A 15,537-nucleotide genomic window follows, 5' to 3' on the forward strand; every position below is an offset into this window, starting at 1 on the left:
AGAAGTATCTGCATGAGCAAAAAGCTCCAGCCCAGGAAGGTACAGAGGGTGTAAGAAGAAGAATGTGGCTGGAGAGATGGAAATGGCTTAGTTGGGGCACCAGGTGAAGTTCTGCGATGGCTGATCTTATTTGCAAAGACTGCAGGTGAAAACAGACCCAAGCAGGAGCTGATCCAGACTATTCCCAGCCTGTGGGGAACATTCAGTTTTGGAACTGAATGACCCATGTTTTAAGCCAAACTGAACCCATGAGTCTAAACTTCTTCAAAACTCTGGGGAGATGTTGCTTTTGACCTCACTCTCTAGCTTGGATCCATTTGGTTAGTCACTAGCCAGCTGAAGATTATTCTGTGTCAGGAAAAGATCTGCCTTTGCTCTCTGGCTCAGATTAATTTACTGTCGTCCCCCTGACAGTTTGTCTGCTTTTATATGCACATCCTGCTGCTAAATGTGGGTAAAATAAGTGGCTAGTCCGTTTACTCTCTTTCCTTTCAGCTTGTTGATTGCAGGATTCAGTCATATGCAGAGTAATGTGTAACTGAAGGGTGATAGCTTTGCCCAGCTGGCTTAGATCTCACCTCTATGCCTGTAGTCAAAAAGACCTACCTATTCTGAATGACATGGGAAGCTCTTCAGGGCCCAGAATGTGACAAGTAATCAGTTCTTACAGAAACGTTTCTGCAATACTGTGGAATCCAGCCAAGACACATGATGAAAGTGAAAACTCTTTTCTAGGACATCCAGTTTCATTTATTTCCGTTGTGCCCATAGAACTTCTCAGCAAAAGTCTGTACCCTTCCACGTGGTGATTGTGTCCTGCGTCCTTTTGTGATTTGGTTACCCTGGCAATCCAGCTAATTTTCCAGAAAAGTCAGGTCCATAAAAGTTCATTGACTTGTTACATTAATGGCCTGCTTGCTCCTTCAGTAGACTTCAGCATCCATTGATTGCAGGTTCTTTCATGGGCTTGGACCCTTATGGGAAGATATCTGCAGAGAGGGCTATGCCCTGGCATGCTTGATTTGAGCTGATATTTTTTCTCCTTGTTTCTTCTTCACTTGAGCTGCACAGATCATCTTTCTTGTTTCTTGAAACACTGGGGCAGTTTTTCTACATATTACCAGGCTTCTGTTCCAGCAGGTTCTCTATAGGAGTGAAGTTTTCTGGTTAAAGTCTCTTCTTACATGCCTCCCTTTGACTTGAAAAAGTCTCAAGATAATTTCTGCCTATAGGCAAGCTGCAGAGGGACCAATGCATATCAAGTTCATCTATACTTTCCACTTGAATTTAGCATTTTTTAGAGCTTGAGGATTAAGAGATAAAGCCTAAAACATACTTAAATATGCCACAACACTGAGCATTCAAATGCCTGGTTCATTGAATGCTATGTGGGGTGCTTGCACTTTGTATGGGGAGAGTCAGGTGCCTCAAAAGAATGGAACGTGACTGCACAAGGAGCTGCTTTCACCAGCCAGCAGGGAATATGTGCCTGGAAGGGGAAGTCATACAGGGAAGCCCATGCAGTCAAGAGCTGCTTACACTTAAAAAATAATAATAATAAAAAGAAACCCTAAACATGAAATGTTAACCAGAGGTTGACCTCTCTCCTTTGGTATCTTCCTCGCTTCTTTGCCCATGTTTTGGAGAGGATACAGGCCTGCACATTCTCAGGATACTGGCAATGGACAGGATTGCTGCAAGCTGAACCTTGTGGAAGGAGAAGGAGTGGAAAGACTGTGGTGATGAAGGGGTGGCAGAACAGTACTGGGGAGTTTCCTGAAGCTCTTACTACAGCAAGCCCAAGCAAAAGCCATCTCTTTTTATAGAGGCGTAGTCATGGATGGGGTTTTCTTTGAGGAGTCCACCATAAGCCAAATCCTACGAGTGCTCTGGATCTCAGAGCATCGGGGTTTCAGGCTTGTTCAAAAACCGGGCTCCTCCCAGCTGGAAAGGCACTGGCTTGTACTATTGGGGAAGAAATGGGGCTGTATTGGCTCCAAATCTGTTCCAGGTGTCGTGATCTTTTGAGAAAAATGTCAGGATCCCAGCAGATGAAGGAGAAGACACATGACACTAGGGAGATTTCTTCACTGGGATACAGAGAGCATCTCATCATCTCAGCTGCCCTTGAAGTTGGGTAATTCGCAGTTGGGTGATTCTCCCTTTGTCATAAGGCCACTTGTACGTGCAATGAGCACTCCAGAATTAAAAAGAAATCCCAGGCATGGATGGCACTACTCACCAGTTCTACTTGCCCAAAAGTCCCCACGTGCAGGAGCAGCAATGACTCCGCCCAAGAGTTTCTGCAGCCCAGGGTGAAGAAGGCCTCCCAGCACCAAGCCAATGGGGTGCCAACATGTGCTAAAAAGGGTTGGCTGGAGCCAGCGATCCAGGCAGGGATGTGCCTGCCTGAGAAGTCACAAGGTAGCTGTGCAGAAGCTCTGGGCTTTCCAAATGCTTTTGAGGGCCTGCCTGTTGCAGGAGCACACATGCCTTGTACCCTGCATGGAGGGGTCCTGCATGGTGGTGGGGCTGGGAGAATTTTGCTGGAGCCATCGCATAGCAGAATCTGGCCGTGGGGGAAAGGCTGGGATAGGATCAAGCAATGTGAAATACTGTATTTACCTGAATATAAGGCAGCCCCACTTCCAAGGAAGCCCTAGCTTCCCAAAACCAAAACTGAGTAATAATTCACTGGTTGTGTATTAGAAACATAAATCTTCTGTGTCCTGGTGAGGGTCAAGTCATCCCAGTCCTGCACAAGACTCCACTGCCCACCCGCCCTATACAACAGCCTCTCCGCAGCCCCATGCGACCTCCTCTGCCCCCCTTTTTTGTGATCGCCCTGCCTGACATGCGATAAAGGGTGCCCCCAAAGCACCCAGTGCGACAACACGCATGGCTTCTGCCTCCGTCTGGCCATGCAACTTGCCCCAGAGCTGCTGCCAAAGGGCACTATGGAGGCACCTGAGGTTTTATACCATGACAGGAGTTGTGGGTATTTGGAGTCTCTGTTTTTTCCCAGCACTTTCTGAAATGAATCTCTACCCAAGCTAGTACGGTCTATTTTGTAGAATCATAGAATGGTTTGGGTTGGAAGAGACCTTAAAGATCATCTAGTTCCAACCCCCCTGCCGTGGGCAGGGACACCTTCCACTAGACCAGGTTGCTCAAAGCCCCATCCAACCTGGCTGTAAACACTGCCAGGGAGGGGGCAGCCACAGCTTCTCTGGGCAACCTGTGCCAGTGTCTCACCACCCTCACAGTAAAGAATTTCTTCCTAAACTCTAATCTAAATCTACCCTCTTTCAGTTTAAAACCATTCCCCCTCGTTCTCTCACTACATGCCCTTGTAAAAAGCCCCTCTCCTGCTTCCCTGTAGGCCCCCTTCAGGTACTGGAAGGCTGCTAGAAGGTCTCCCCGGAGCCTTCTCTTCTCCAGGCTGAACAGCCCCGATTCTCCCAGTGCTCCAGCCCTCTGATCATTTATTTTACTTTGTTCTCAGTGGGACGTCAAGGTGAAAGTGAGTATGTTTTATGCATTTCTTTTGAGAAGCACCTCTGCAGCAGCAGCTGACACCGTGTGCCACCGCGGGGCCTGTGCCGCGGAGCCGCGCTGCCATCTTGTGGGCCGCGCCCGCCTCGCAGGCTGCCACGGTGCGGCCCTCGCAGAGCGCAACAAGAGACGGGCATGTAGCGTGGGGCTGTTTTTTTCATCAGTTTTCCCAATCAGTTTTAAAATCTGAAAGGTATTTTTGAAAAGAAGAGCGGGAGCAAGCACCATCCTGGGGTACACGGTCCATTTGATCATGAGGGAAGTGGCTGACCGCAGAGCAAGTGGACCTGTTGTCAGAGCCCCCATGGCTGCGAGCTTTGTGGGCATCACGGGCTGTCCAGATGTCTCCTTCCATTATCCTAAGGACAAATATCCTGACACATCTTTGCCAATCTGGAATTTTATAGCCCTGGCCAGCTAATTTTTTACCATCGGAGAGGCCAGCGTGCGCGTGCTCTGCAGAAGACGAGCGAAGGAGAACAGGGAATGCATTTCAGCTGGAAGTGCTATCGAACCGCACAAATAATGGGTGCAATTTGTGTGGAATTGCCTGCTTGGTACTATCGAAACACCTCGCTGAAGAGAGAGCATTGCTAGTGCTTGCTCGTTGGTGGGGGAAAGGGTGAGGGAAAAAATTCTGTTCTCTGTGACAAGAGGAGCGATCCCAACACACGGTGGAGCTAGATGATGGCGTATAATGCGCGTAAGTACACCGATACTACTACCAAACAGGATTAGGGACTAGCTTTTTCTTCTCAGAGTCAGCCTTTCATGCTAATTTACTGCTTATCCTGTATTAGCCTGACTTCTCCATTTGCCTAGATCATGGAATGGTGGTGCCTCAAGTCACTTGAAGACAGAGCATTGAACTTCCTGTTGCCACTGATGGTAAATGCACCAAAGTAGGGGAGAGGGAGCCACAAACCCTGACTGTGCCACAAACCCTGACTGCGTGTCTAGCCTCTCCCTTCATCAGGAGCATCTCAGCCCAAGTGAAATTGTAAAAATCTCCCCAAGAGACGTAGCACAACAGGGCTTTGTGCATCCCCTTGCACGACCATGGGAGAGCTGTGGAGTGAAGGCAATAAGACAGGAGCTTGTGTCTGGGTTTAAGCGAAGAAACAAGAACCTCTGCTGAAACACACTTCCCCCTGCTTTTAGCCTCTGCTTACCCTGTTATACACAAGACAAAAATTCAGTCATCTTCCTGTTTAAAAGACAGGAGGTGCTAAATCCCAGCTTCTCCTTTGTAGGGACCTACCTTCCGCTCTAGCCAGTACCCAAGTACATTGGAGGATTTAGACCCAAGGGCGGAGGCTTTTGCGGCTCTTTTCTCGCTTGGGACATAGGCAGGAGCATGTGGCATTAACAGCTCCAGTGGCTTCAGCTCCAAATGAGGTGGCAAAGGCGTTCTCAGCCCAGATATCTTTTCTGTTTTCTTTCCAGCTGTAGCAGTTGATCAGCAGGGGGTTTACCAGGTGGTCGTGCTCTCCTTGCAAACCTTGTTCCTCTTCCACACCAAGTCACTTATGACACCCAGCCTTTGATTCATTATCACGTCGCATTTTGGAAAAGTTAAACCCTGGACCAAACAGAAGAGAACTGCAGGGTTGCCTGGATGCTAAACCGCAGTGGTGGACAGTTAAACAGGAGACAGCTGGCTATCAAGCCTTTGAGTTTCACAGAAGGAAAAGCTGAGGTGAACAACTGGGTCTGGGGAAAGAGGAACAGAGGGTGCCCAAGCAGCACCATACAGCCAGCTAAGGGCAAGCAAAGGGATGGCAAGCAGGTCCCCATTCAGCAAGGGAACTCTAGTTCGCCAGGTGAACAGAAGAAGGCAATCATCTGGCAAAGACAAGGGCACAGCTTTGTAATGGTACAGAGGACCCCTGGAAAGACTGTAGAACGAGAACAACCAATTAACAAGCTGCTGTGGCTTCGGGAAGGCCGTAATAGACATACAGGTGTAATGAGCACATCTGATGCACAGAAGCTATTTAACCTTCAGCCTTGTGCCTTATAAAGAACCTCTGGGGCAGTTGATAAGGCTGTTAATTATTAGAGTTAACCTTAGCAGATGGAGGTGTCCTTAAGTATGGGTTCCTGTGATACACTCAGATAATTTCTCCATTATGTCAATAACTAATTTCCTAAATTGGTCAAGAATTGACAGATTGGCATCCAATAATCAAGCCTTAACTCATGGCTCTGGGAGCAGTTACAGGCCATGAGGACTACAAAACCCATTCATAGGTCCTTGTGTACACACACACACACACTCCTGTAAGAGCTTGGTGTTAGCCATTAGTAAAATAAATAACCAATGCATATAAAACGCCTAAGTAGACAAGGACAGACATTGCTTGAGCACTGTCTGCAGGTGCTCTGAGAGCAGAGGATGAAGTCAGTCTGACTTTTAAAGAACTGTGTATTGAAAAATTGTAAATGAACAGAATCACAATCAGACCAAAACACCAATTATATTTACTACCACAAGCACGACTGTACGAGCAACTGCCCTAAGCAGAGCTGTGGTAAAGGGGAGCAGCGCTGAAGGGTTTGCTGCCCAAGCTGGCACACCAGCTGCACCCAGCTTGTGGAGGAGAAGGGACATGGCCGTGTTACTGTGTCACAGTGTTACATGTGTCTGAGCTTACCTGCCTGAAACTCCTCTGGCTGACTGCCTGAAGTTAAATCAAAGGAGGCCGAGGAGAGACAGGACAGAGGAGGAAATGAAACAATGAAGGCGATAAAGCCTAATAATACTGAGGGTCCTTCAGGGTGGGCAGTGAGGTACTGGAATAACTGCTGCTGGAAGGGTGACAAGCTGTTTTTCCAAGGTCAGCGATGAACAGAAAAAGATATTAAACCCTGCCCCAGCACAGATGAAAGGACCAGGGGAGCAGGGGTACGGAAAGGAGGGAAGAGAAGCCTCTTAAGGGGAGGCATTAGTGCAGTTGCAGATGCACCTGGGTGTGCAACCAGAGCTGGGGACCGATGGGCCGTGGGGGCATTTTCAGGGGCTCATCTAAGCTGCTGGAGAGGTGATGAGGGGAAGCCCTGAGCACCAAGACCTCCCGCAGGCTTAGCCCTGTCTCCTGGTTTGCGGTGGGCTTTCGGCCGTACCCCCAGCCATTCTGTCCTGAAGGGAGAGTTTCAGCTGTCCATCGTAGGCTTTTGGAGGGGAAGGGGCTGGCAGGCAATGCATTCAAAGAGAGCAATCCTGTTTATATAGCAACACAGGGAGTGGAGGGGGGGGGGACACAAAATGGAGCTGCCAGCCCAGTTGAACGTGACAGCAGCCCTCATCTACTGAGCTTGTGCCCTGGGAGAGATGGCAAAGCTGGGCTGGGGAGGGACACTGCTCCCCCACCTGGAATGATGTCTGGCTTTTTTTTCCCCCACAGACATACTTTATTAGACTAGACGCTACCACCTTTCCCCACAAACCTCATCCTTAGGCTGCCATGGCTGCAGCATCACTGCCACAGCATCACTGCCATACCTGTGAGCTGGGGGCAAGCGCCTGCGGGAGAGGCTGAGTGGGGGGGAGAGCGAGCCCAGGTGCACCACACGCTGGAGCCATCTTCCCACCGATACTCGCCAGGCGGCTGTGACTGAAATTTAATTTGCCTGGTGCGTTCTGTGGACATTTTAATCAGCATTTCCTACAATCTACTTGGCAAAGAGGCTCAACTGGCAGCTGCCTGACTAAATGGGCTTTGCACCCAGTCTAACCTTCTCCATTCGCAATTTCCAGTGCTGGAAAACCTCGCTGTCTCACTCTCAGAAGTTTCTATAGCAATCACGGCCATCCTAGCGAAGCACTGAAAATGGCAGCCCATTCAGACTGTAATTTTGCTGGACAGTAATTGCTCCTTTCTTTATTAGTCTCTGAAATGTTACTTTTCAGGAGATACCAACCACAACTGCCTCCAGTCCCCTGCCTGTGTTTTCAACAAACTTTGTCTGCCCCACCCCAACTGTTAGCTGTTTGCAGCGTGTTTGAACCTCAACTAACAGGGAAGTGTTCTCGGGTCCTTCGTGCCTCAGCTACAGGAAAGACCTGACGTGAGTGATGCTCTTAACAAGCCTGCAGGAAAAAAACTCGCTGCCCAACACGTCATGTTGTGACCTGAACATTATCCACCACTGCAGGCAGAAAAAGTTACACAACTGTGTTTGGCTTTACTACTTGTAAAAGACTGGAGGATACAAAGAAAGCTTTTTCTTCATGTCATTGCGCTTACTTTTCCTGGTTCAGTTAACTTCAGCTTAAACAATCACTTGATCTTTTGTTCTGTGCTTCATCTTTCAGCAGCTGTGAGCGCTCTTAATTACTGTGACACTGAAGAACCACGCGCTAAAAATATATTAAGTAACAGAACAAAAGGTTTTGCTTCTTGCAAGAAGAGGATATGATAGCATGAAACTCCAGCTTGTGAAGGAATTGATCAACCATTTCTTAAGCTCTTCTAATAATCATTCCCTATACTTTTATGGCTATTGTTGCCTGCTGGAAAAATTAGCTTAAAGCTGAGTAAGGGGAATTGTGGATAAGTGCAATTTGGCTTTGGACTGACACAGTCTTTGCACTGGCAGCAGTACTCGAATCTGGGAATATAGGATTCACATTGGAAAAGAGTGGATTTTTATAACGATTTAAATGAACAATTTCAGCTAGAGAGTGGATTAACAGAGCCAACTAAACCCTTCACCCTGACAAAGAACTGGCGGGAGGACTATAGAAACTCATCCAAAACTTTACCAACATGAATGCAGAGTAATAGGTCAGTGAGAAGCATTTCTGTATTTTAATGGCGCTCTTAGAATTCAATTCAGTTTAAAACAAAAGTTGTTTTACAAATATGTGGAGAATGCAGAAGGCTGGAGAGGGAGCAAGTGGCCTGCATCCTCCATCTGCTCCATCCTCCCTCTACTCTCACGCAAGAACTGCCGCTGTGAGTCCTCCTTCTCGGCAGACAGAAAGGCAAACACAGGCGCTGCCCCAACCTGAGGGGCAGAAATGTCTCCCATTCTGCAGGGGCATGGATGTGACCCCAGACCCCACACCCCTTATTTCATATGTGCCAGAGCTCTCGAGGCCCAAAGCCAAGCAGCAGGAAACTCCAAACCCAGGGGTCTAATGGGCTGACAGGGAAAGCAGGTCTTGAACAGTAAGAATCCCAAATTAACAGGAAAAAAGAGCACTTAATTGGGGTTTGCACTCACCTGGAGCACCCCACCCTCATGTTCGTTACCAGAGAAAAGAGTCAGAGAGGTGGAAAAAAGGTTCCAAAACCAAAAATTAGGGATGCTGGCAGCAGTAACTGAGAAGGACAAGTCTAAACTGCCTCTGGAGGAGGACCTTTCTGACAAGCCCTGGATACACCTCCCAAAAGCTGAGCCACGTGTACAGCAATGGCCTGTGGTGCTACAGCTCATCCAGTCAACCAAGTGCCCAGAAACTGGCAGTGCTGCCAGTCCACGGTTGCCCCTTGGAGACAGAGATGTAAAAAAAAAAAAACTATCTCACAAAGTAATTAGCACAAGGCCAATCAATTCAGAACAATATTCTATACCTCAAAACAGCATGAATAATAAGTGAAATGTTTATAAACTCAGGATTTATTAATTTTTCTTTATTACAACATACGTTCTTCTCAAGTAACAGAAGGATTTAACAGTGTTCAGTTTGTTATAAATTAGACTCAAAATTACGTATTTTTTTTAAAAATTCTCAGTATATAATACAAGGAAAATCCCAACAGAATTTACAAAGCCACCATAGTTCTCAAGTACAGGAGCTAAGGTTGTAATGAATCATATAGGAAATTTCTCATTACAGGTAGAAGATAAACTACATGAATTGGTTAGGGTTTTAATCACAAACCTCAGATATTTTTTCTTCTTTAAAAAATAAAAAAAGTTCCCTATACTTTTATGGCTATTGTTGCCTGCTGGAAAAATTAGCTTAAAGCTGAGTAAGGGGAATTGTGGATAAGTGTTTGCAATTTGGCAATTTTTTTCTTCTTTTGCATTATACCAAAAAAAATGATCACTACAAAGAGGCACGTGGTGTTTAGTTGATGGCATTAATTCTGTAACCCAAACAAGGAAACTAATCCACTTTGAGTAGCTAAATTATTTTTTGCACTATTTACGTACTTCACTGAAGTATTTTCATCCCAGAGCCTCAGCAAGCATCTTAGAATACTAATGAGTGAAGCCTGGCAGCACTCCAGTGTCAGCAAATAAGAAAGTAACATCATCCCTGTTTTAGCAATGGGGAAACTGAGGCACCGGCATTATTCAGATCCAGGTACTTGCAGAAAGAAAACTCCTGGATCTTGATCCTCTTAGACAGGTCTTGACGGAGATACTAGTCTTCCTCCTTGTTAGATGGCTGGTGATCGAGCTGAGCACTGTTTGAAACCAGGTCTTTTTATTTTTTCATGTTTAAATTGCTGCAAAATAAGTGACATCTATCCAGCTATAGTGGCATTACGCTCACCTTTACTCAAAAAAGCCATTAATGGTTTTCCTTTTTAGACCAAAAAACGACAACAGCAAGAAGTGCATCTTCAATCCCTGCAAAGACCTTTCGAAGACTGTCTCGTTATACCCAAAATAATGCAATTATTCCATTGATTTGTGCAAAGGTAAGTACAGAAACCCAGTAGCTTTGAAAGACAGAATTGCATTATTTATAAAAAAAGATAAGTAAGAGCTACTGCACAAGAATATGAAATGAAAATACAGCTTTAGAGATAAAATGTCTATATGGCAAGAGTAACTATGCTCACAGAAGCTGCAATTTAAATTTTTGGGCATTGGGAACATTCCCCTTCATCAATCAAGTACTTGAAACAAGGTAGCTGACAGATTCTCAGTCAGGATTTGGCCTTTCTAAACTGACTTGAAATGTTTCACGTAGTCCAGAATCACAAGGATTTTACTTCCTGTGACAGCAAAATATCATACCACATGAATAAGGTTACTCTAAAAGACCTTTAAAAATAACTTCGCAATAATGTTTGCTGAATGACTAAAAGGGAAATAAAAACATGTTGCAGATCTGAGATTACATGAAGTTGCAAGTTAAGAAAAACCTAAGAAGCCAATACTTGAACTTGGAATAGAAGCATCCAGCAAAAATCCAGCAATTTTAAGGCCATTAAGGAGTGTGCATCATTTATTCACAGGCATCTCACAGTTTACGTTTTGGCAACTAAAACATCTTAAAGTGGGAATAAAAAGTCATGGACTGCTGCTGTCCGACAGCAGCAAGGAGCAGGCGAGGCCGCAGGGGACAGGACTGCTGGGAGCACAGGTGACCCAGGGCCCTGGGGCAGGACATACCCAGTGTTGTCCATCATGCCCCAGTGACAGATTCTGGCCGGTGCCAGTTGCCTGGAAGTTGTTTGGCCTCAGAAGAAGCCCCTCCAAATGCCCTATTGGAAAGAGACTTGATGCATGCTACAGCATTATTAGCAGCATCATAAAATAAGCACGTAGGGCCTCACTTTCTTTAGGGAAGCGGATGGGCGTAAGTATGCTGCTTCTGTGGTTCCTGTGGGGATCTCTGCCCTGGTGTCTGGGCTGGCTCACAAATTGGTCCCATCAATCTCTCCTTGTGGTCCTGACCTAAAAGTGGCAATCCACACCATGCAGTGCAACCACAAACACTGCACAGTGATTTAAGCAGCTTTTCTTGTTTACAGCCTCTTTCAGCCCCAAAACCCTTCTGGAATATTCCACATTTCTTCTCCTTGATTACTGCCAGTGCCTACCAATGACTCCCCACACACAGCTTCCTTGCTAGCCAATGAAAGACTGCACTATGGTTTTATTTAATGATATGCCCTGGAAGCAGCACTGGCTCTGGAGGCTTTTGGGAACTTCTCTCCTATGGTTTGACAGAGCTCTCCTACATCCCAGGAGGCTTGCAATGATTCCTGAGTTCCACTGCATCTAGGAGCTTCCAAAAACCTGGAGTATCTGAGTTTGGGATGGGCACTCAGATTGCAGAAAAGCCTCAAATACCAACAGGCAAAGCTGCACCAGTTTGAACACAAACAGATCTGCCCAGGGGGTTCCAGGGATCTCCTGGTTAAATGACGTTGGTCATCACCCACACAGACTGTGGAGAAACAGCTCACTCCCCCGGCCCAAGACAGTCTCCGTGGGAATGCAGAACCTGCCAGAACCTCCTCTCTCACACATCCCAAGCGTCTCACCTGTGTTCTGCAAGATTGTGCATTTCCCCTGGACCACTTGATGGAGGAGGACATACAGGCTAAATACACAGTCAGTCTTTAAAACAATGCAAATAAATATCCAGATGCAAGATGCTTTAGGGTATCTACCACCACCACCCATTTTCCCACAATACATTCTGGGTCAGACAAGGCAGGAGGCATTTGAATGCTACTAGAAAAAAAGTCAAGGCTGAAGCCTCAGGAGAGTTACCAGCGCAGGCCCAGGCTGATGAGTATAAATATAGAACCACACACACTTAAATTATATATATTAGTCTTACCTATATTTATATATATGTATAAGTTAAGTACACATATGTGTGTGTATATACAGACACACACGCATGAATCTCAATAGTCCCTCTGTTGAGAAACCTAATAAAAATCTCTGAAAATATACATCATTTATTTGGATATTCTTAATATAGGCAATGTATTCTGATTGGGCTTTTCATAAATATGCATTAAAATTCTCCATGGTAGTCACCCTTGTGGGAATAACAACACAGTTGCATAAGTTGTAAACTATAAATATAGGCTTTAAAAATTCTTTGAAGAACAGGTATAGCCAGAATAAGTAACCTCCAGGGCAAACAGAAGTGATCAGAACAGAAAACCAGACTTGAGCACATGGCTCCAAAACACCTGTATTGCCGTAACACGTGCAAACGCACAGGACCTCTCCAGTCCTCTTCGCCCCCCAAAAGTCCCTTTTGAAAGCTTTCTGTAATTGTAACAGGGGATTACAATTGAAGCAATTTAATCAGGCTTAACAAAGGCAGAGAAGAATATTTTTGGTAACAGATACAGTACAAGGAAAAGGTCATGTTGCAAAAGATCCCTCCAAGACAACCCCTCAAATTTGGGCACAGTTTGTTATCTATCTCCTCCCTAAGAAATTACGGCAAGCTTTTCAGTCCATTTGCATAATATTCTTCCCTATTCAGGGTTTCCAAATATACTCTTAAAATTACTTTTAATAAAAGTACAATATAAGCCAATATGCACAATACCATATTTTGTTTCAGTTAGATTAAAACCAAGAATGACACAATTGCATTTTTAACTAAAAGAAAGTTTCCAACTACAAACACGAGGACGGGCAATGTGCTTTGGGGAATCAGTTAATATCCCATCTTTTCCATAAAACACATTCCTATTGTAACGTGATGAATTGCCTCAGCACTACCGTGTACTACTCTCCTTAGATCTGTGCAGGTGTGCCAACAGCAGTGGAAGGTTTGGTATAGATAAAGCCTGAGAAAATTCAGTGTAGAAATACGTCACTGGTGCAGGGGCAGCATATCCAGGCTTGCAAGAACCACAAAATTTAGGAAGAGTATTAACTTGCACTTGTATGTTACAGTATACCCTGCCTTATAGGTTCTTTTCCCATCCATGATTACTTAGATCTTAATCCTCTGCGGTTTCAAGTACCTTCAAGCTCCTCCTCAGGCTTCTCTCTTGGTTCAAACCGAACCAGACTGCGCAACAATCTGATTACAAGAAAATCTTAGAGCCTGAAAGTCAGCAGATGCCTACCCACAGAAAAGAGGAAAAAAAAACCAGAATACACTACAAAGGAGTTCCAGGATTCTAGCAGGGACCTGTACCGTATCAGGAATTTCATAAAGAAAGCATTTGATGTTTCTTTTGTGCAAACTGCATTGTACATGACAGAAGCAGGGCATGAACCACAAAGTGTCCTCTTCACGTGACATTATAAATCTACTGTTGAACCCTGCATGGGCCATTAACTTTGCCTCTAGACCAATTCTCCAGAAAAAATCTAATCCTGTTAGACTTCCTGAACATCAAAGTGATGTTTTACAGAAAAGAAAATGAAGGCAAAATTTCATGTGTTCACACATTGCTGGTACAGAAAAATTACCAAGTCCTCATGTCTTAAGCTCAAAAACTAACTGATGAAAGAAAACATGGTCCAGACGATAAAGTGCAATTATTATTTCAGTTGTGCTAAAAAGCTTTCCCATTCTGTAGTTTTACTTCTTGATGGCTTTATTCAACTTTTAATTATAACTTTTTTTGCTTCTGTCCCCATCTTTCCAGTACTGTTCAGTTTGCATTTCTGTAAGCCGTGAGACAGTACGCTGGAAGGCAAAGATCTCCTCTTCTCCTGTAAACATGGAGAGTCCTTTGGCGGCATCCTACATTAATAGACAAAAACAGTACCACAAAACTGTGAGAGACATACCTGTATTGAAGCGTATCCTGTCTAACTCCTAAGGCTGAATGCTTTACAGGCTTGGACAATACAAGACAGCAGCATGGCAAGGGAAAAGAAAATTAACCTCCAGAAATTAAAGAAAAATACCTATTTCAGCTAGATAATCCTCTAATGGAACACAGCAAAGCAATAATTTGGATTTCGAACAACATGATGACATGTTAACCATCTATAGAATCATAGAATGGTTTGGGTTGGAAGGGACCTTAAAGATCATCTAGTTCCAACCCCCCTGCCATGGGGGGAGATGACTAATTGCATACTGATTTCGACAAATAATTTGAAAATTCATTAACAATAACTAAGTCATAGGGAAAAGGAAAAACAGAATAAGCAACATGCAACTTAGTATTATTTGTGAGGCAGCCCTGTATAGTCTATGCAGAGACAGAACAGAGCATCTTTTATTTCTGCATTTTAAATGCAGGAGCTAAGCTTAAATCAGTATTTTCATACATGGATGAACAGATATAATGAATAACAATCAAAATGACCCTAAAACTTACGCAAAATGGTTCTATATATTGTGACATTTTGACTATGAATAAATAACATAACATGCAATTATGAGAGCGACAGATACACTGCAGAAAAAGCAGCAAATCACTAGTTAAACGTTTACTCGATTCCTCTTCCTAAAATGCTGCTGTAATTATGAGACGAAAACCAATTTTGTTACAAAAGGGAGACGATGTTAGTATCATGTACCTGGCTCAAGTCCAAATCATCCATCAACACTCTGTTGTCCTCTGGCTCACCATTGTCATGTTCTACCAGGAACAAGCTTTGGAGAGGAGTCACTGCAGAACAAATAATACGCACCTGAGAGAAGGAAAACAGGCAACAATATCATCACTTGGGCTTTACAGAAAAGCGATAAAATACATGTTTTATGAAAAGCAAACTTCAGATTACGACCTTCGTTTTTTTCCAGCTATTTTCCCTTTCTCTTATTAGCACTGCTGTTACAGATTTACCTGACTTAGTCGTTTGGAATATTAACCTTACAGGATCTTTTTTCTCAATAACAACTCATGTAACTTTTACTCAGAGAACAGCATAACTGTGCTATTAAATACTCAGAATATCTGCTACACAGGCAATGAGTTCACAATCAAGTTTACTTTCCAAAATAACAGCTATAAAGTATTAGTGACCAATTCTTTCCCCCCACAGTCAGATTCCTCTGAGTAGGTAAGTGCACTGCACACGTATTTCCATCTAAATAATGTTTAAATTCCAAATTTCCTAGAAGGCTGAATTGAGCCACTCTTGTTTTCACCTATGATAACAATAATGATGCTGTTTTCTTGTCTGCTTAGAGGAGATACACTGCTCAGTGAGATACAGTATCTCTAGGGGCCTGCAATAAAGACAGACTGAAATATTACAGAAGGAGACACTTGTTGAGACCATGCAGGCAAAATGCATTCTGGACAAGTCTCCACAAATATCCTCTCAGGCAGTTTTTCC

At 44.4% G+C, this 15,537-nt stretch overlaps 1 protein-coding gene across 1 annotated transcript in view; it reads right to left on the bottom strand.

Annotated features, from left to right (window-relative positions):
- Positions 1-9,182: 9,182 nt before the first annotated feature.
- The window catches only part of AFG1L (AFG1 like ATPase), a 74,356-nt gene continuing 68,001 nt past the window's right edge, over positions 9,183-15,537 (bottom strand). Inside the window, exons 12-13 of the mRNA XM_068414351.1 lie at positions 14,773-14,886; positions 9,183-13,984 (exon numbers count right to left, since the gene is read on the bottom strand). Of these exons, the coding sequence (XP_068270452.1) occupies positions 13,847-13,984; positions 14,773-14,886 (252 nt within the window). The 3' untranslated portion in view covers positions 9,183-13,846. The remainder of the gene's footprint in view (positions 13,985-14,772; positions 14,887-15,537) is intronic.

The sequence above is a fragment of the Nyctibius grandis genome, chromosome 1 (assembly GCF_013368605.1).
Source record: "Nyctibius grandis isolate bNycGra1 chromosome 1, bNycGra1.pri, whole genome shotgun sequence".
NCBI lineage: Eukaryota > Metazoa > Chordata > Aves > Nyctibiiformes > Nyctibiidae > Nyctibius > Nyctibius grandis.